The sequence below is a fragment of the Porites lutea genome, chromosome 4 (assembly GCF_958299795.1).
Source record: "Porites lutea chromosome 4, jaPorLute2.1, whole genome shotgun sequence".
Lineage (NCBI taxonomy): Eukaryota > Metazoa > Cnidaria > Anthozoa > Scleractinia > Poritidae > Porites > Porites lutea.
Window position 1 is genome coordinate 30,100,429 of NC_133204.1, and position 21,025 is coordinate 30,121,453.

The 21,025-nt window shown below is 39.1% G+C and overlaps 2 protein-coding genes across 2 annotated transcripts; one reads left to right on the forward strand and one right to left on the reverse strand.

The window, feature by feature from the left end:
• Positions 1–486: 486 nt before the first annotated feature.
• Positions 487–10,351, reverse strand: LOC140935294 (tetratricopeptide repeat protein 33-like). The gene is made up of 5 exons (XM_073384842.1): positions 10,106–10,351; positions 6,411–6,492; positions 5,011–5,142; positions 2,062–2,112; positions 487–700 (listed from the first exon to the last, which is right to left on the reverse strand). Exons 1-5 carry the CDS (start codon positions 10,330–10,332, stop codon positions 509–511), a joined length of 684 nt encoding a protein of 227 aa, XP_073240943.1. The 5' UTR covers positions 10,333–10,351; the 3' UTR covers positions 487–508.
• Positions 10,352–13,051: 2,700 nt separating this feature from the next.
• On the forward strand, positions 13,052–20,530 carry LOC140935295 (C-type lectin 1-like). Its single transcript, XM_073384843.1, has 3 exons — positions 13,052–13,227; positions 16,534–16,965; positions 20,212–20,530. Exons 1-3 carry the CDS (start codon positions 13,182–13,184, stop codon positions 20,478–20,480), a joined length of 747 nt encoding a protein of 248 aa, XP_073240944.1. The 5' UTR covers positions 13,052–13,181; the 3' UTR covers positions 20,481–20,530.
• The last annotated feature ends 495 nt before the right edge of the window (positions 20,531–21,025 follow it).

The window sequence follows — 21,025 nt, forward strand, 5'->3', positions numbered from 1 at the left end:
TCCCTCACCATGGTCATCAAATCACATAATCAATTTGTTTGTTAAGTGTCTAAAGTTTTCAAAAGAAAGTTTGTATTTGGTTCTGTGAAACAGTTAATTTTTTTTTTCTAAATTCCTTGAGAAACAAACATTCTCCGGCGACGAAAACTACTTTGTTTTAAGGAAGTCAGTCTTCTTAGAGTAAACACATAGTTATTCTGTTTCATAGCCTGAAGTTCATCCATCCCTCCTTTTGGGAGCCTGCGGCCTCATGGGGACAGCTGAAATTCAGGCTTCTTTTTAAAGTCCTTCAAATTTTCTTCCCCTCCCTCTGATAGCTTTCATCAGAATCGTCATGGTGGTTCCATATTTTAAAAGGCCTAAACCACAGTCAAAGCCCTCCTTGCAACCACTCATGAGTGACCAGCTGTAGTTACTTTGTGAAACCCCATTTGATCTGTGACTTAAATTTCTGTAATGAAAAGCTCTCGTAAGCGACACAAGAAATTCATGTCATGTCTTAAATTATTTAGAGATTCTTCCTTGATGCTGTTTGTTTTTTTACAAATTCATCTTTCTCTGTTTCAGTATCAAGATCTGCGGCATATAATTCCGAAAGTTCTTTGCTATGTTGTGTACTTATAGAGTCCAATTTTTCTTTGTCTTGTTGTCTCTTTTGATCTCTCAGTTTCCAGGCCCAGTGGAGGTCCTCTGTCCACATCTACAGCAAGAATAGTCTATATTGGTCTCGCGTTCATAAAACTATCACATGAAGGGGTAGCCTGATCCAGGCTCCGAGATAGTCAGGCCCGCAGAATTGAGAAAGCACAAACATGAAAATAAAATGGGAGGAAACTGATTGAGGAGAGAAAGGGCGGCGGGTTAGGGTCTCTATTCCTGTAACCTTTTTCCCGTCTGCCCCCTTTTCATGCATTTCAGTTTCACGTCTTCCCCCACTTTTTGAGAGCCTGGAACAGGCTATCAGGGGAGGGGGGAGGGGTAATCCTTATTATGGCGTATATACAGAAAGGCTCCGCCCAATAGGGGTACCTGTTCCAAGCCTCAGGTATATAAAAGGGTAGGGATCTGTCAATTCAGTCTGTAAAAAGATCCATAAGGGCGTAGAAAAATTGAGAAAATTTCCTGGTTTTGTGACTTTTCATAATTATTTTAAAGACATTGCATCTACAGCAGTAAAAAGGCATACAGTGTTCTTTTAACTAGGTATGTGAAAGGGGTTGGAAGGTACACAAAAAGTAAATCTTCTCTGTCAAAAATGGGGTATAAATGGGTAAGGGGTTGGACCTCTGGGTGGGGCCTCTGCATATAAAACTTTGTTAAGTACCCCCACCCCTCACCTCCAGGAACTACCATTGGCACATGAAAAATAATGTTGCTATATCAGTAACACAGGGTAGTCTCACAATTATGGTTATACCTGGAGGGGGTATGGGGTGCCAGAGCTTTTTCCTTCATTCCTAAAATTTACTCCCATTAAAATAAAATCTGATGTGACGGTGAGACACAATGCACAAAGGGGAAAAAACCGCCAGTCACTGGAGTCACCAGTCTCATTTTCATGCAACTAGTTTTGGCCAGGGTTCATGCAGAGTCTTGAATTCTCGAAAAAATCTTAAAATTTGCCCAGCAATTTTCCAGACCCTGAAAAAGGCTTGACATTGGAGATTAGGTCTGGAAAAAATGGCAAAAAGTCTTGATTCTTTTTGTTTTGGTCAAATCTTATTCAATCTTGCCCGTATGTTTCCAGCACATCATGAAAAAAGTTTTGCTGTTCTGTTTTTAAGGTGTCTGTTGATCACCTATTTGATAACCTTGAGTCTGGAAAAAAAATTATTGTTTTGGAAAAAGACTGGAAAAAGTCTTGAATCTGTAAGAACCCTGTTTGGCAAAGATGTAGATGCATTTTTGTTTTCATTTAAAAGGCCCATGAGTTAAGGTAAAATTCTGATGAGCTGTCTTTGCTGATCAAAATGGTGCCATTAACAGAACAATTGCTGGACTGTTAACTAATTTATTCTAAATTAAATTATCATCTACACTGCATGTAGCATTTCCCATTACCTCTAAATCATCAGGCTGCAGATGAACAGCTCTTGAGAAGCTCTTCACACCCTAACATATCCAAACAAAGAATAATGCAATCAAAAAAATTAATGACAAGTCCATCAGCAAACATAATTATTGTTATTGATGTTTCATGCTTGGGCAAACATGGGCCATAACAATTTAAGCCTAGCTATTGCAAGCTTTACTTTCACACAAAAAAATCCCCCAGAAGAGAAGAAAAATAAAACAATTTTTTGGCTACCTTTCTGTGAATCTTCACTCACGCTGTAATCCCCTGCTCCCAAAAGAAGCAGGGACGGATCCAGGATATTAATTTTCTTAGGAGGGGGTGAACCCCTAAGGGTCAACCATTTTTATGGTGTTTTAAAAGATAAATTCTTCAACCCCGTCTCATGTTTTTTCAAGTTTTGTTTTTTGCAGAGTACCCATTGTATTAGAAAGCTGCAGGTCTCATGTTTTCTTCAACACCAATAAACCACAAAGTTTTATAATACTCCATGGCCCCAGGTGCAACTCCCTACAATGGCAAATAATTATGGCCAGGCTCCAACCAAAAGGAAGGGCTGTCATTAAGAGGCAGGGGCTGGAGATTTCCCCGGGCTATGATGAACGTGGCCCCCGGCTAATTTTTAAGGAAAATAGAAGAAAAATAGAACCAAAAGAAATGCACCCCTAGCTGTTTGATTCCCTGCCTACTTGTTGTATTTACCCAGCAACTTGAAATCTTAATGACAACCCTGCAAAAGGGCTACCTTTTTCAGGCTTCAGGTATATAAAAAGGAAAGCAGGGATTTCATAAGTTGAAGTATATGAAAGCTGGGGAAATCTGTCATTTCACTCTGTACAAGGACCAAAAAGGGCTAACAGACAAATAAGAGACAAGAAAACTTTTTGGTTTAGTTATTTATTCATCAAAAGACCAAGCATTAAAGGCAGTTAAAAGGGATGAACTGCTCTACACTAGGTATGTGAACTTTAGGTGTACCATTTGCCAATGTAACGTATATGAAAGTGGTACCTTTTCCGTCAAAAATGGTGTATATAGAAGGGTAAGGGGTTAAACTTCAGGGTGGAGCCTCCCCTTATAAAAATGTGGTCAAGTACCCCTTCCCTGCCCCCAGGCCATGGCCCCATTGTTCAAAGCAGGATGAGGATAAACCTGGATTACCATAAAATTTGACTTCAAATCTGAATGCTAACAAAGAAAATTCCCCAGCCGGTAAATTATTTTTATCAAAAGTTGATGTTTAGACACTCTAAAATGACGAATCTAATTATGAACAGAAAAACATTTGGAAAACTTGGATAAAAATTTAACCCCAAGTTAACAATAGTCAGTCTTTCAACAACTGACATAAACAATGATGAGTAATTGATGATTGGGAGAAGTAAAAAGTTATGCAAAAAAAAATGACATAGCTTTTCAAACCCAAGACTTTAATTGGCATTCTGTATTTTCTCATATGATAGCCAGGGGCGATTATTCTTTTTTCGCACCAAAAGGGGGCGGTTATTCGAGGGAAGGTGATAGTGCAAGGGAGGCGATTCTTTCAAATGTTGCTTACTGGAAGTCATGCCCTATATAGAGGGTCGTGAAGGGGGGTACCAAATCCCAGTTCCCAGCCTAAATTTGGCCCAAATCCCAGTTCCCAGGCTAATTTTTGCCAAAATCCCAGTTACCAAATCTAAAATCCCATTACTAATGATTATTTGCAAAATCATGCGCATAATAAATTAAAAGCACTGATTGACGCTATTTGGATACACGTATCTTCACCTGGACTGAAGAAAATCTCTCATTCTGCTGGTGAACACTCTTTCTCTTCCAGCCCTTGTTGACATAACCATATGAAAACCAATTCTATCATCTGCACAATCCTCGTCTGACTCACTGTCTCCGCTTTCACTGCTAGCTGGTAGCTAGACCGCGGGCGCGAAGGCGAAAAATACTGATTTCACGGTCTCTACTGAGGAGTGCAAGGTCCATTGCTACGAAATTTTATTTTTCTACTTCAAAATATTGGAGCAAAGACTGCTGAAGAAAAGAAATCCCATTCCCATTTTATAATTGTTCATCCCATTCCCAGTGGCTAAATCCCAGTCCCAGTGAGTAAATCCCATTTTCCCAGTCCACAATAAGGCTAATCCCATTTTAGTTCCCATTTTACCCCTTCACGACCCTCTATATATTTTGTTTTATTATTCCATTAAGTGTTCCAGATTTGGTTCCTTGATTTAAATTTTCAAATGTCAATATCCTTGACATCAGAGTTTAAACCATCACTGATCAGTTTTGCTGCACCAGACTCCACTTCAGATATGTCTGTTATCCAAGTTGTCAATTTTTAACTTTTTACAGGGAGTGGATGAAAAAAAAAGAGATGGCGAGAGGGGTTGGGGGACAATTATTTGAGGAAGGCAATAATTTTAAATATTTCCATCAAAGGGGGGCAGTTATTCTAGGGAGGTTGCGATTAATCGAGGGGCACTTATTAATTATTTGAGGAAATATGGTACCTACAACTTAGATCCGTAGCAAAAAAAGAGTAGACCTCAATTCAAGTTTCTGGGAAATAGTGACTCAGTAGGAAAGAGTTCAGGTTTGGAGAGTCTTACAGTCTAATATAGCTAGGGTAGTAACAGCTGAACTACACTGTAGTCTGGTATATAAATTAATATAGGCTAAGGCTAAATCCACTGGGTCCTAGCAACACATCCTTGCCAAAAAATTCCGAGAGTATCCCCGGGGTCATATCCTCCCTAAGGTTTTGTATAAACAGTAGCACTGGTGCCCATGATTAATTCAAACAAAACTTCAGTAATTTTGTCTGGTGTTAATTTTTAATTTAAACAACATTCTCTTAATAAATTTTTATTGTGGGGAGAATTTTGGTTTACAAAGACATCTAAAAAAATCTCTGCAGGCAAATACAGTGTACTTACCATTTCAGTATCACCAAATCCCATCTGTGCCCGGCCAAGAGTTTGATGTGCCACAAACCAATGAGGGTTAAGTGAGACTGCTTTCTCTGCTGCTTGTATGGCAGGAAATAACTCATGAAGTTCCAAGAGTACCTGCAATTAAATTTTGTTGCTAAAAAGTTATAATCCCAATTGATATTTTCACTATATTCCATCTGACTGTACTGTTTGACTGTATATCATGTATTTTAAAAATACACCCAGTGTAAAAAAACCTAAAAGTAGTCATGTTAAGTGAAGCAAGCTATCATGAAGCATGAAGTGGAGAGATCACAAAATCTGAAACAGAGACTTTTCTTCTTTAACCAAATTCAAGACTGAGGCTTTGCATTAAATGAGCAAATTTGAGTCCAAGACATCTGGAAGCCTATCGGAAGCTCCAAATAAGCAACATAATTAGTTGAGACGCTTTGCCTTGAAGGGCCTCTTGGACATTAATTTTTGCAAACTCAAAAAGGGAAAAGTAAAGCTTCCTTCCCCCATCCACTCCACGAAATGTTGTGCCACTGTTCAAGCTACCTGTTTAGTAGCTACCCAACTAAATGGAGGGGTGTGGATTGTTTTGTTCTCCAAAGTTACCCCATTTGAGGACAATGTCTCAACAATTTTGTTGCCAATTGTCATTAAGACCTGAAAAGTTTCAAGACATTAATTCCTACAAGGTTCAAAACAGAACTCAAAGGAGCTGTGTCATGAAATTTATCAAAATTCAAACAGTGGGTACTGTGGGTACAGTACTGCCACCAAACTGAGTGACCTCCAAAAAATATAACCACTCAAAACATGAATGGGTGGTTTAAATAACACAGCAAATACGAAAGGAGGTATAGATTGACAAAGTTGAAGATGATTGGAATGGATAGTATTTGTGGTTTTTGAAAACTTGTTAGCCTTACAGTTAAATTTCAAGTTAATTTTTTGTTTTTTGAAACATTTGAAATAATGCTTTGGCAACACATTAATTTGCTTGACACGATAATGTGATTTTTTCATTAACAAGTTATTTCTCAAATTCCATAGCGAATAAGGACCCGGGATATGGACACATAATAGGCATTATCAACAAAATGAACTAGCTAGGAATGACACGCCCATTTAATAAATTTTCAAACACTGACGTGTTGAATGGTTACTAACAAATAAAATGTGAATCACACTGCTAACAATAAAAGACTTAATTGAAACCAAGGATACTAATTGAACCAAAAAAATTATGTTGAGGTAGATGATCCTATAAATGGTAAAATGCTTTAATCAACCACTCCCTCTGTCTACAAACATTCAACGTGAAATAAAATTTACGTTGAAAGTAAGCCATCTTTGGCTCCAGTTCTCCTAACCTCTTCTACCCTCAATCTCACCTGTGACTTCATTTCATAAAGCTTTTCATTTTTTGGTGTTAACGATATCGCTTCATTCCATCTTGAAATTGCTTCCCAGTACCTAGAATTTAATGGCAAAGTGAAATATTCATTTACAATAATTATTAAAAAGAAGCAACAATATGCAGTAGCTTCCAGGGTCTTTTTTCTTCTTTGGAAATGAAGTTGCAAGAGGAAGCGCATTTGGAGAGTCATGAGAGTGAGGAGGGAGGAAAGAGGGCCAGAAAGAGGGTTTGTTTGGGAACCATCCCCTCCGTCAGGAAAACAATCATCAACAGTTGTCCAGAGTTCAAGTTATTGTGTCTGGATAACAGACAGCCTGGTTGCAGTCTTCAGATGTTTTTGCCGTGTTTTTCTCCTGGGTATGGTAATGTACATGCTGATGAAGTTGACACAGAAAAATAAAAGTTATCTGAGATAAAAAATTAACTACGACATATACCTTATTAAAGGAAATTAATGGTCCATGAAATTAAGGTATTGGAAATTAACAGAACTACATGTGAGAATGTCAGAATGAAGGAATGTAAGAATGAAGGAAGTCAGAATGAAGGAAATTAACAAGGCGTTCACAGAGAAACCAAAACTTATAGGGACAACAAGGACAAAGTAAAACGTATAACCTGAAATGAAAACTTTGTTTGCTACTTTTTTGGTACAAGGTAGGAAAAGGATCAGGCAAAGAATGGCTGATCTCCAAAATACTCCTCTTACTTAGCTGTCAACAGAGTGTATTGGAAATTAGGGTTGCATGGAAATTAACATTCCACTTAATTAATGAAGCAGAAATTAACCTTTACAAAAATTAACACAACTTAAATTAATGGGAATTTCAAAATGTTGCATTAACTTTACGAAGCAAATAATTTCCGGGTGTTACGAAAACTAAGACCCTCGAAAACTAAGACCTAAGACCTAAGACCCGTCTTAGTTTTGGAGATTACGAAAACTAAGACCCCCTAAAATCGAATCCGTCGAAATATAAAGTCAAATTGTAACCGAAATAGGTCTGATCTGTCAAATTATATCATGTTCGATCCTTTCCACCGAGTTTTAGGTCAAATTTAACGGTAAATTTAGGGGTCTTAGTTTTCGTAATTACGAAAACTAAGACACCTCTTAGTTTTCATAATTACGAAAACTAAGACCCCCACCAAAACAATCTCTTAAATTTCTACAAAGTCGAATTACGACCGTTTGAAGACTATAATCCGTAAGAAAAACAAAAACTACTATCATACGCGTGCTAGACGATCCACTTCTTCTCACAATTTGCAGACATACATTATCAATATTGTGGCTTTAAGAAGAGGATGAAAGCTATAGACTACCTACGTATAATTTAACACTGAACATATGCCTTACCTCTATAATTTTGGTTATTTATCCTTAAAGTCATAAGATTGGTTTTCCACTGGAGATGGATTTTTGTCTTCATTGCGGGCTGACATGTCAAAGACCTGAATGCCTGATCGCTAAGTCTGGCCAGGTCATAGATAGAAAAGTGTTTTTATAAAAAGGACGAAAAAAGGAGAATATGCTACATTGCGTTTTTCTGGCGTTTGTTTTTATCGTTGCTGACAATGCAAAGGTAGTTGAGGGGTAGGGGTGGGGAGTAAGGAGAAATAGTCTGTGAGGGATAATCGCTAAAATCACTCATGAAATAATAATAAAAAAAAACGAATGAGTGAATGAATTTCCTGTACTAGCAAAACATCGTCTCGAGAATTGGAGTTCTAATTTCAGAACAATAAAATAAACAAACAATCAATACAAAGTGAAGATTGCGTGACAGTAGGTTGCCAGAGGTCAGGATTCCCGGGGTAATAATTTTAGCAAATTGTTAGCGGATCGTAGATCAGAACGCGTATGATAGTAGTTTTTGTTTGTCTTACGGATTATAATCTTCAATAAACGGTCGTAATTCGACTTTGTAGAAATTTTAGAGATTGTTTTGGTGGGGGTCTTAGTTTTCGTAATTACGAAAACTAAGAGGGGTCTTTGTTTTCATAATTACGAAAACTAAGACCCCTAAATTTACCGTTAAATTTGACCTAAAACTCGGTGGAAAGGATCAAACATGATATAATTTGACAGATCAGACCTATTTCGGTTACAATTTGACTTTATATTTTGACGGATTCGATTTTAGGGGGTCTTAGTTTTCGTAATCTCGAAAACCAAGACGGGTCTTAGGTCTTAAGTCTTAGTTTTCGAGGGTCTTAGTTTTCGTAACACCCATAATTTCCTATAATATTTACGGGTTTTTTTTCTCTTTTCTCTTACGTTTTGCTGGTTTTTAGCCAAAATTAACTGACATATGCTTCCCCTCTCAATAAAGTAATAACTATTTTTAAAATATTATTATAACATAGCGCGCGTACCCCTATTTAAGTCCTATTGAGCGGCTATGAACAAAATCTTTATTTACGCACGCCCGTGCGTAAATAAGATGACGTGAGCATTTTTTTTTTTACCTGGCTGCAAAGTTGTCGACTTTTAAGCTGCAGTGCACTTTTCCTTCTCTTTAAAATACGGAAGAAACCAGCAAAGAACTGCCCAATTTTTCTATCGGCATTGGCCTTTTAGGTCCTGATCCAACAAGCAGCAAAAATAAAGCCGAATTTAAAAAAAACTTGCAAGTCGCGCGTTTCGCAAATTTGTCGAAGACCAGCTGCAGCAAATTTTGGCCGAAAGACATTCACTGGGAACAGAACAGTCACCAACTGGTCATCAACAACATTTAAAGGCAAAATTTCCGTTTTTATTGTTGTTTTTAAATTTGTTATGTACTTTGTTATCTCCGGACAATCCAACTGAAGCAGGAAAATTTCTCTCGCAATAACAACACAAATTACACAAGAAGACATAAATTTTCTACTCACAAAAACAACTGCTGCCAGGTCTTCTCAAGAAGCCGTAATGACCAGCCAATGTTCGTAAATGAATATAAGTTTAAAGAAGGATGACAGTCGTCTTCGCTAAAAACATGTTTTCTGGATTTTGCCGAGCAAAACGTAAACATCTTTTCAGCAAATCCAAACCATACTCCACGACTTCATACTTAGGTGAACTTTAAGACTCTTTTACCTTTGTTTCTGCTTAGTTTCCATTGATCGTTAACGAATAAAGAAGCAAATTTTCTTTCTCACTTTTACAGAAAGAATATTTTCATTCAAACTAGACGATTGTGGCGTGTTTGTAATCAGCCAATAGAACTGTTTGTTATTTTGTAGCGTGTTACGAGAATTTTGCAGTTAATCAAAAAGCAAGCATTTTTGTCAGCTATGTTATAAAAGAATTTGCTCATGCTTATAGCTGTGCGTATATCGAGTTATGGATGCACTTGGGAAGTTTGGAGAGCACTCAAGAAGCTAGAGTTGCACTCGGCTATCGCCTCGTGCAACTCTTACGCATCTTTCGTGCTCTCCAAACTTCCCGCGTGCATCCATAACTCGATATACGCACGCTAAGCATGAACAAATTCTTAAATGACCAAAAGGTTAAGGGCTAGTCTCCATCCCCCACCCCATCCCCACCCCCTGGGGGGTGACTTTATACACATGCTTGCATTAGCTTTACGCTTAAAATTAGAAGAAGTTACAATAAACTGGCAATATATTCAATGAAACCACACGTGTAGAATCGAGTTTGGATCATTTCAAAACATGTACCTTTGTTGCTCGGCGAGCGCTACGCCTTCATCTTGAAGTCGCTTACTTTTTAAAACACTATCCTCAATACCCAGAACTCCTCTTTTAACTAAAAGGACACGCCAGTCCTCTTCGAATGGTTCATTATCATCTTCATTCGGTATTTGATTGCTCTCGTCAAACAAAGCAGCTCTTTTACGAGCTAGATTTTGAGGGCATTTTCTTTTCCAGCCAAACGTGGTCGCCATGTTTGTTTATGACAAAGCGTTATTAGATGGTCAGCTCTTTCCACCAAAAGATAAAGGGTGTGATGTAAGCAAATTTAAAAATTCCTTGAACATAGAGCATGTAGAGTCAGCCATAGAACGATCGATGGCCAGCTCTCGCGTAAATAAATTTGAAATGCCCTGTTATAAAGAAAAGAGTAAAATGAAAAAGCGAGCTTAAAAATTTTCCCCATATTTGAAATGGCAAATTTTAGCTGTAACATTTCGTTTTCCGTGGCGAGGGACCCGTGGGCGACCATTTCCTAATTTCCTTGGGGAGAAGAGGGAGGGTGGGGGTTGGTTTACTCCGGATTTCAAGTGACGGGGGTGATCGAATGATTTTCTTGGGTTTAAAATTTGCTATTCCGGGATTTTTTGGGGTTGGAAAATTTTGTAAGTATTTTTTGGGTGACTCGATTTAAGTAGGTATATTAGCTTATATTTTTGAGGGGTATTGAAAACAATCTGAAGATTAGTGTTAGTGCTGTTTTACTGCTGTTTTAATATTTAACGCATTACATTACATCTGTTTCATAAAACTAGTTAATAAGGCTCAGAAATTAGGCATGGGAATATTTTTGGATTAATTTTTGTTCCAGGGATTTTTGGGTTTTTTGTTGGAAGCCCTGGGGATTTTTTGGGGGTTTTGATTTTTGCCCCCATTCGATCATCCCCGCCACTTGAAATCCAGGCCCCCTGGGTTAACATGCTTGTTTCAGAGCGCGTTGAAACATATGGGTTGGTAGGGGGGGGGGGGTGGGGGGGAGAGACTGCGGATCTACCTGCCCAGTTTCTTCTGTGGAAATTTTTCAGTGGATAAATCCCGCTTCTTCCTCATCCCCGTCACTTGATATCCGGAGTACTGCCCCGCCTCCGGGTTAGCATGCGGACCTGACCAATTTTCAACCTCGTCCCCAGGGCTTTTCCCTTAAAAAATTAAGGGAAAAGCCCTGGGGACGAGGTTGACCAATTTTTTTATTTTCTGTGGAAACTTTGTAGTGGATAAATCCTGCCTCCTCCTGAAGGCTCGAGCGCGAAACGCGAGAGACACGCGAGTGACTGGTGAAGGAGAGAGAAAAGAGGCAAAGCCCGCTTTCTCCTTGCCGTCTTCCCTTGCCCGCACATATTCATCGAGAGATAAACGTCTGGGTATAAATCACTATCCACTGGATAGCGCAGTTGGTTTCCCTAATACTTATCGGCTGGATAGTGATTTAACCACTGGATTGTGTTATCCAACGGAGTAGTAACACATACGAATATAGCTAAATCTAAAAGCGGAGCTTTAAATAAAACTACGCATTGCATGCATGCCTTTGAAAAGCTAAAGTGTTTCTTCATATCTTTTAAATTCAAAAAATAATGCTCCAAGTTTGTCATTCAAGACTATGTTTAGGCACTGAAACTGTTTCCTGTCCCAGTCTGTTGCAAAGATGGAAAAGGATTGAAACTTGAGAAAATTGGGTTGACGTTTTCGAGTTTTAATACTTTGCCTGCCAAAATTCAAGCAATTTGGTGTGAAAACATCGAGAAAACACAAAGTTTCTGTGTAAAGAAACAATCGACAGTCGCCACCACTGCATCCGAATGAGAAACTCAACAGACTTATACTGAGCTTAATGTAGAGAGCCCAACCAGGTCAAAGCTAACTTCGCCCCAAGGGCTTTTCCTCTAGAGAATAGGAAAAGCCCTGAAGACAAGGTTAGATGAAAACAACCAGGGACCTTCAACGAAGTTGCGTTAGTCCAGGTAAAAAAAAAAACAAAAAGCACACAGAGACAGGACCCATCCGGGGGTCCTTAGATCTCGAAGACTGAGCCCCCAGAGCTCCTCAGAGCTTGCTCACAGAATACCCAGAGTGAAGCTATGTTTATTATAATCACTCTTTGCCAAAGGGTGGCACAGAAGACTATCCCGATAATGTGAAGACCAATTTTCAAGATTTGCGTGGAGCAGCTTTTCTCCGTACCAAAAACCGCACTGAAATCACCGTCCTAATGTGTGAACAGAATCCCTATCCAATCTAGTTTTTGTGCCGCTGCAAGAGCTGTACGGTACTAGTGTAGACCACCACAGCCTAAACTGACTCAGGCGGTAATCAGTCTTTTTTGTACGTGCTCACCGCAAGACATTAAAGACCTTTAGATTCTAGGACGAGTACGACTACGAGGTCGAGATTTCCTCAATACTAAGTAGTGCGCGGGAGTGAACCAGCGTCGTTTTGGCGGGAAAACTTGGTTGCCGTCGTCATTCTACTACGAGTTTTAGCGAGAATGTCGTAATGGCGGAAACGAGTTATCAAATGTTAGAATTTTTATCACTTTGCGATTGAGAGAAGGCCTAACTCCCCTCAATATAGATAACAGTGCTATCTTTTCTAATTAAATTAAACACACACACAATGAAGCTTTCCGGGGTGTCTATATTTTGAGAATACGCGAAAAAGCTTTAAGTTAAATCTCGTACTCGTAGTCGTTCTTTTCCTCGAATCTAAAGGACTCTATTGTGACAAGTACATTTTTTTATTCCATAGTTCAGGTCTTGATAATAAAATAATTTACTTAGGAAACTCTACAGTAATTAGAGACAAACGGGAGGGGGGAAAACAGAAATCAAAACGAGGGGAAATGTACTGCTTATGACGTCATCGGTTTCGAGTGGAATGTTCCCGATAACAATGTAATGTGTTCCGACAGCCCGTCCTTGAGACATATGCTATCTGTCATTTTTTATACAAGCGGTACCTTTATGAATTTATATCATTAGATACTAAAATGTGGTGCAAAAGCGGGTATATATTTTCTGCAACAACCTTTCCTTGACGGAGCGTCATGATTTGGAGAAGGTGGTTTTCGGTAGTTCGTTTCACATTTACAAGTAAGTTGGTGATATTTTTTTCAATGATTTTAAGACATTTGCACGTTACGTTTTAAGACTCTATCTTGATTTTCAATGGCTTGTAATTAAATACAGCCTATATCAAAGACAATGGATTTTATTTAGAACTATGGCTTTTTAAAAGACGATTTTTCTAACGCTAGTTAGCAAAAGCTAATCGATGCTAGACGTCTTTAAAATAAGGTTTGAAAAAAGTGTTTGGATTTGGTATTTGAATACAATTTTTAAGCTTTTATACAGTAACGAAAAGTACGTTTATTTTTACACTGATTGTAGCGGATGGAAAGGAATTTGTACAAAGGTGTTTAATGAAAAAGCCTTGACGCAAAATTGAAGAAAATTTGATTCTATTTGTGGACAGCTCGTGCTATTTGCGGAAGCAATATCCCTCCCTTCGATAATCACCTGCCACAACCAGAGCTAAACGAACGAAAAAATTAAATCTTTATCACAAAGCAAAAAGGAAGATCACAAAGGAGGTTTTGACTAAAAAATTCTGATCAGTTTGAAATCCCTTTCGCCAATACAGCCACTGTCCAAGCTCCGACAGCTGAAAAATAAGAATGTCGCACACAATCGCTAGAATACTGTGCAGTAAAACAAATCCTTTGACTTTTGTTTGCTGTAAGGTTAAGTCTTGTGGCAAAATTTTGATTGGCTGTGTTAGGTGGAAATAATTAGGCACTATGCACATGTTATTGGGGATTTATCTAGATGTTTCAAAACTAAGAAACCAATTCTACTCGTGCCGCAGAATAGATAATAGCTTAGATAATAGCTTAGATAATAGCTTAAGGACAACTCGAAATTTCAACAGACAACTATCCCGGCTATGAGGCCGATATTCTTCTTCCCGATATTCTTATGTCTTTTGAAAAGCCTACAAAGAAACATATACACTTGGCTTTAAAAAGGAGCAATATTACAAAGATTGAATATCGTAAAAAAAGCCCGAACGGTTTTCTCGTCCGATTGTCTGCGATGTGGAAAACAAAACGTCATTATTGTACAGTAAGAATGGTTTCTGTTTCATGTGTTTTAAACTTTTGCTTTAACTCCAAAGACAATTGCACAATGTTGTTAACGAGTTTCGAGGTTTTCCGGTGTTCAATTGCACGGCCACGATACAAAGATTTTGCATTGAAATACAGTTTTTTTAATTTACTGAGCGGAGACATTTAAATGATTTCTAAAAACAATTTCACCTGCACACGAAAAACAAATTTTGCATTTTATCACTTAAAGTCGCTTCGCGTATTTAATGTCTTCCTGTAAAGCTATCATAAAAACTCAGCTATTGATAAAATTGAAATCTTTTTTCTGAATGCAACGTTGAAGGATTTTCAACCAATTGAAGTTTTACTAAAGCCGTGAATATTTCATCATCAGTGAGTTTCACTCTCCTACCATCCGGACACCTATTACGGTTATTACGACTTTCAGGAAATTGCACGAGACCCGGCATAATCCTAGAGAATGTGATGTTGTTATTATTGTCCGAAATTCCCTTGTTTTATTAATAACAAACGCAAGTTAGAAATTGCTTTTGACGGGAAATGGCTTCGGCAGGCGCATCTTGAGTCGATCGTTCATGACGGGAGTCTGAATTTGTATCCCAGATATAAATCGCCAGTTATCTTCAAGTGAAATGTATGTTGTACTTTAGCTAAAATGAACAAAACGAAAGACAAATACATTATGGGACAAGTTGACTATAGAAATTCAAGAAGTTTTAAATAAATGTAATTTCCACCCTGGCTCCAGATGTCCATTCTCACCACGAAGGGTAAGAAAATCCTTCATTTCGGTCTTTAAAAAGGCCTAGAATGACTAACAAAAGGATTTTATAGCTGTGTAGAAGTCGACGAAACGTCCTGGTTTTTTCATTTATTTAGACAGTGCATTCAAGTCAGTTACTGTAAAAAGGATGCAAATCACTGAATTAGGGTTATGAAAGGGGAACCACTTGTTTTGTGAATTTATATCAGTGCATTTACATCAGTTAAAAGGGATGCAAAGTCAGTATAAACTATGTATGTGAAAGGGGTACCATTTGCCAATAGGCCACTTCCGAGTTCCAAAACCCATCACTTTCAAAATGAGGCCAAGTGCACAACCTTTCTTGTGAAAATGAGTTTTATTTGCATGAGAATGAAAATTTATTTTCATATCAAAGGTTGAGCACTTAACCTTGTTTTGAGATAGAGGCCTGGGCAACTCAGAAATGGCATATTGGTAAAAGGGTAAGTGAATCTGTCATTTGGGACTGTAATCATAAGAAGAGATCTAATAACGCTTACAGACACATCTTATGAGCGCGAATTGCGAAAAAGCCAAGACCACAACCTGGTTTAGTGATTTGTTCATATTTAAAGTACGATACATTTACAGCGTTAAAAGAGATGCAGCGTTCTGAACAGATTTCTGAAAGGGTTTTAAATGGAAGGTATATGAAAGAGTGGCCTTTTCTGTCAACGGATATGTGAAGGTGTTAGATCGTCTCTGGGCGGAGCGCCCACGCACCCTCGTATAAAACTTTGTTGAGTGCCCCCCGGCATAGCCTCCCACGCAGACGTTCTTACGGGATCGTCAGGTGTTCCTACCCCGCAAACGCCTGCTGAATCAAGCGGTTTGTGGGGCAGTTTGTCAGTTATAGATTTTACGCATTTTTATACAAACTCGACGTTTCTTGGGCGAGTCAACATACAATTCCAAGAGTGAAAATTACTATTCTTTGACATCTACTCATGTATAAAAAATGAATAAGGGGTCTCCAAACTAGTCTGCGAACAGCAGACATTTCCCCTCGCTCATCGTTTTTGAGAGACGTTTCGCGAGGAGGAACGTCGTTCCTCCTCGCGAAACGTCCCTTAGCGGCGATGAGTAAGGAGAAACGTTTGCCTTTCGCAGGCTATCTCCAGACTAGACCTGAAGCGAAACAACCTCAACCGGAATGTAAGATAAGCTATTGCTAAATGGTAGAGCGTTGACATAAAAAGCTGGCTGCATTTCTTGAATAAACCATGTTTCTTTGATTTTGCACTGACAATCAGTTTTGCTCGGGCGGGAATGATCCCTCGTGATATCATTGAGATTGTTTTTCGCCACGTTTGTGTGAAAATGCGTAAGTTGATGACGTCACAGCTATTTGCGTTATTTCTGATAAGCTACAATAGCCCAGGAACAAAACTCTGAAGGCCCTGTTACGCGAATATATACTCTTTTCCTTATTTGCCTATTTTTCATTTTCGATTTGTACTTCTGTTTTTCTTCTTTTTTTTTCAGTTGTTTCACTGTCTTGGCGCGCTTTTTCAATCCAGTGTAAAATGGGATGGCAAGAATGGAACCAGGCGTGCTACAACTTAACCAAAGATTTTACACCATTCTCCAACGCCTCCTCCATTTGTAGGCAGAGTGGCGCTGAATTGGTGTCCATTGCAAGTCTCCAAGAAAACGAATTCGTCCACAATATATCCGAAGGAGAGGACGTTTTCATTGGTCTCCGTGCTACAAATGCCAATGACAGCTTTGTCTGGTCGGATGGCAGCACTTTTGATTACAGTAGGTGGGAAGACGGAGAACCTAACGGCGATTGTGGAGTAGACGGCTGTTGCGTTAGCCTCGTGGAACCTACCGGCAGGTGGAATGACACACCATGTGAGATGTGGCATCCGTTTGTGTGTAAATTCACAAGCTCGCAACCAAAACTGCGGCCAGGTAATTGCCTAGTTTTTAGCCTAGGGGGGACGTGTCCGTGTGTTATGGGATTATCATCATTAGATACAAATAGTCAGGAACAGCGCATCAAGCTTTGACAAATAAAATCCCCGAACGTGGTGTTAATCGGGCCAATATTGAAGAAGATAGGGCCATTTTAGAACATGAAAATTTACAAAGAAATGTATGGATTGCTGGAGTCCCATATTTGGAGATGTTGGATGGGTGTATGTATATCTCGGTCATTATTAGCCCCATGAACAACCGTGCTTGAGGATTTTATACGTGGCTCACTGGTTAATAGACTACTAAAGTGTGATGTCATAAAAAATTAAATTTGTGGAATTGCGGGATTTGTCAGAATATTCTCAAAGAACATAATCCAAGAGGCCTACTTGCCAAAACCTAGCATTGTGGGGCAAATTGTCTCTGAGATATTAGCCAAGTTATGCTCTGATGACTCCATACAAATCCTTCTAAATTTGACATAGGTCTTAACTTTTAGACCCAAGTCAATTTTAGAAGGATTTTTATGGAGTCATCAGAGCATAACTGGGCTAATATCTGACTAATATCTCAGTGCAGGAGCGCTAATTTTTGGCAAGTAGGCGTCTTGGACGTTGTTCTTTCAGAATATCTTGACAAATCTCACAATTTCACAAATTTAATTTTTATAACGTCATCACTTTAGAACACTATAGCGGAGCTCCACGCGCGAGCGTAGCCCCACGCCCAAGAAAATGTGGTAATCTACCCATCCGAGAAATTTTGGTAATCACATGACCGTAAGCCCGTCCATCCGTCCGCACCACAGGTATACCAATGTAAAATAACTCATTGAACAGGTATGGCAAACCAAATGAAACTCGAGGTTATTTTCGCGGGAAATCGCGTAGCCACCTGCGTCTTGTGAAGCAGAGACAACTAAAGAGTCAATAAAGACGAAAACGGAAAGCGGAAATTGTTTCTGTATCCCTGTTGTTTAAAGTGTTAAGCTTACTAAGATCAATTGTCACGTCCACATATTTGGAATATAGAAAAAGAGAAAGTAGGCGACAAGCTGGGGAAGCTCAACGAGGGAAAGAGCGGAAGGGAGCTAGGGTGAGAGATAAATAACAAAGGAAACATTTTCTGTTGGAAGAACAACATGAAAATTTTGTAGCGGCGGTGAGAAAATGAGAAATGGTGGCGGCTTAAAGGTGAAAATGAGCGGCAGTGAAAAAAATAGTGAATAAGAACACGTACGACATTTCCTCTATAAACGTGTAAGTAAGAAGTTTCTGGAAGTTTTACGTTGTAGTCGTGCAAAACAACAAAAAAAGTGTGCTGTACGTGTAAAGTCACTTTTTTGCTAAGTTGACCTGCTGTTGTTTTTTCACCGTTCTCGTTGCCTTCTCCGCTAAGCATTACACGATTTTATATTATAGAGAGCTTCGCTTTTAGCCCTAACTAAATCTATATATTTAGCCTGCGTAGCAAGCGTTTCCTCGCGAGTTCGTCGAGAAAGTTGGGACGAGAGCAAAAAAAAAAAAGAAAGGACGGGGGAGGGGGAGGGGAATGAAGGAACCTCTTCTCCCCTACCCCTCCCCCTTCCACCTTTTTTTTTTTTGCTCCTGCTCTGGAAACGCTTGCTACGCAGGCTACTATATATTAAGACGGAATCCACCAGGAAATTGAGCTAAAGATGTGATAAATCATCTGAGTAACCCCAAAGAAAATTGGAAGTCCAAGAACATGAATATCAAATTTCACAAGAATTATGATTACACAGGAAAAATTCTGAAAATTCCATGTGTAAGATTTGATTTTTGTGAAATTTGACATTCATTTTCTCGGGCTCCCATGCGAAATTTTTTTGTGTACCACAGATGATTTATTACATCTTTAGCCCTTGAAAAATGTAACAAAGAATGCAATGTGCTTTAAATTATTGTGGTACAAGATTTTTATCAACTGAAAATCAAAATTACTCAATGTCCTGGTGGATTCCGTCTTAATCCCATAATATACAGACTTAGACCCAGTTCCCCTCGGTTTGAAAGCAGGCTAAAGGTTAAGTAACGTCGACCGCGATGTCTATCGTTTCCAATCGAGGTATTGAGCGGAAGTCGGAGTGAGAGTAAAGGAAATGGATGATCGTCCCAACTTTCTCGACCAACTCGCCCCCTTCCCCTTCTCCTTAGCAGTCTTCGGACATCTTCGGCAACCTTCGGACATCTCGGTAGTCTTCGTAATTCTTGGGTAGTTATCAGGAATCTTTGGTAGTCTTTGGAAATTTTCTGAAATATTCGGGAATTGTCGCAAAATGGCCGAAAGGTCCTTGATATGCCTAAAATAATATAGGCTTTTTGGGGGCAGTTTTTGTTTCTTTCTGAAAAAAAATTTACTGTTTCATATTACAGAGCCAAAAAATTAAGTATTTAGTGTTACCGAAGTATCCTCATTCAGACCGTCATGCATGACGCATTGATGAGTCGACAGCAAGAAAGTGTACCTATCTTTTTAGTGATAACTAATCTGAAAGAAATAAAATAAATTTTAAAAAAATCAAATAGTAATAATAATGATAATCAGACCGATTGTGGGATCAGTTTTCAACAGCGTTTATTTCTCTAGGAATTTCATAACTTGCTTTTTTTTCTTTCTTTTTTCTTTTCTTCTTCTTCTTCTTCTTTGCTTCCTAAGGCATCCTTTTATACACGGATCAAATTGTTTCTATTACGATTAACTCGAGTTGTAATTACTGTTCAAAATGACAGAACTAAGATGGCGGATGGTTCCAAATCCTTCTTATTTAAGAATATGTGACATCATCACGACATAACGGCTACCAGAGTAAAATAATATTAATGTGTTAGCAAACGTTGCGATTTTATCAGACACCTTACTAATATACTAGTCAATTGAGGTGTTTATCGCTTTAAGGCTACTTTACATTAATTAAGGGGAAAACTTGATAAAAGTAAACTTAATTATGTCATTTTGTCAATCAAAATATACCAGGCTGTTGGAAATAATTAGTACATTATCCTGTGTAATTTTGTTGGTTGTATGAGTGGTTTTAAAGTTATAGAGAAGGGGCCTCCGAAAAGCCCCCGGACCCCCCCCCCCCCCCCACCCCACCTCCTTCCATCATGGTTTCAGGAAGCAAACAAGCCCGAAATAAAAAGAGGCGGGATGGATTGGTATTGGAGGTGGAGTTATTTCACACCCCAACTTTAAAAAGCCTTTCTGTTTCCTTTTCAGACAAAAATGCACTGAAAAAAGAACAGAACTTCATCATACACGAGCAGAAAAGTCTGGCACATCACGTGATCTACAAACAATCCTTGTCGTCTTTAATTCACTGTGCGCTGATGTGCACCAACTCGCCATTTTGTAAATCGGTCAACTTCATATCAGAGCAAGGAGGAAATTTTGGCGAATGTCAACTCAATGACGCTACAGCAGAAGACTTTCCATTCCATCTGATGCGAGTTTCTAACTCAGTGTATTCTGTTGTGTATAGCTCATGAGATAGAATAATGCTACTCGTGCAGCATTGTCTGCAAGGCAGGCGTCGGAAAGGGGGGGGGGGGGGGAGTGGGTGAGGGGAGAAGGGAATGGGAGGGAACGGGAGAGCTGAAGAGGGAACTGATGGGGGAGAAAGAGAGGGAAAGGCTCCCGCTCCCTTTTCCCATTCGCGCTTTTCTCCACTTGCCTTCCCCTTTTTGCGCTTCTCGCCCGGGCTATTCCACCTGGACCTAAAAACGTTAGCATTGTACTATGTTAAAGATGATTCCGTCTTAATCCCATAATATACAGACTTGCACCCAGTTCCCCTCGGTTTGAAAGCAGGCTAAAGGTTAAGTAACGTCGACCGCGATGTCTATCGTTTCCAATCGAGGTATTGAGCGGAAGTCGGAGTGAGAGTAAAGGAAATGGATGATCGTCCCAACTTTCTCGACCAACTCGCCCCCTTCCCCTTCTCCTTAGCAGTCTTCGGACATCTTCGGCAACCTTCGGACATCTCGGTAGTCTTCGTAATTCTTGGGTAGTTTTCAGGAATCTTTGGTAGTCT

Coding starts and splice junctions, on each gene's coding strand:
- LOC140935294 (XM_073384842.1), bottom strand. CDS start 10,332: ATGGCGACCACGTTTGGCTGGAAAAGAAAATGCCCTCAAAATCTAGCT. Junction 5,143..6,410: donor TTTATGAAATGAAGTCACAG/GTGAGATTGAGG, acceptor ATTTAATTGCAG/GTACTCTTGGAACTTCATGA. Junction 2,113..5,010: donor GATTTGGTGATACTGAAATG/GTAAGTACACTG, acceptor TGGATATGTTAG/GGTGTGAAGAGCTTCTCAAG.
- LOC140935295 (XM_073384843.1), top strand. CDS start 13,182: ATGATTTGGAGAAGGTGGTTTTCGGTAGTTCGTTTCACATTTACAA. Junction 13,228..16,533: donor AGTTCGTTTCACATTTACAA/GTAAGTTGGTGA, acceptor TTTTTTTTTCAG/TTGTTTCACTGTCTTGGCGC. Junction 16,966..20,211: donor GCAACCAAAACTGCGGCCAG/GTAATTGCCTAG, acceptor TTTCCTTTTCAG/ACAAAAATGCACTGAAAAAA.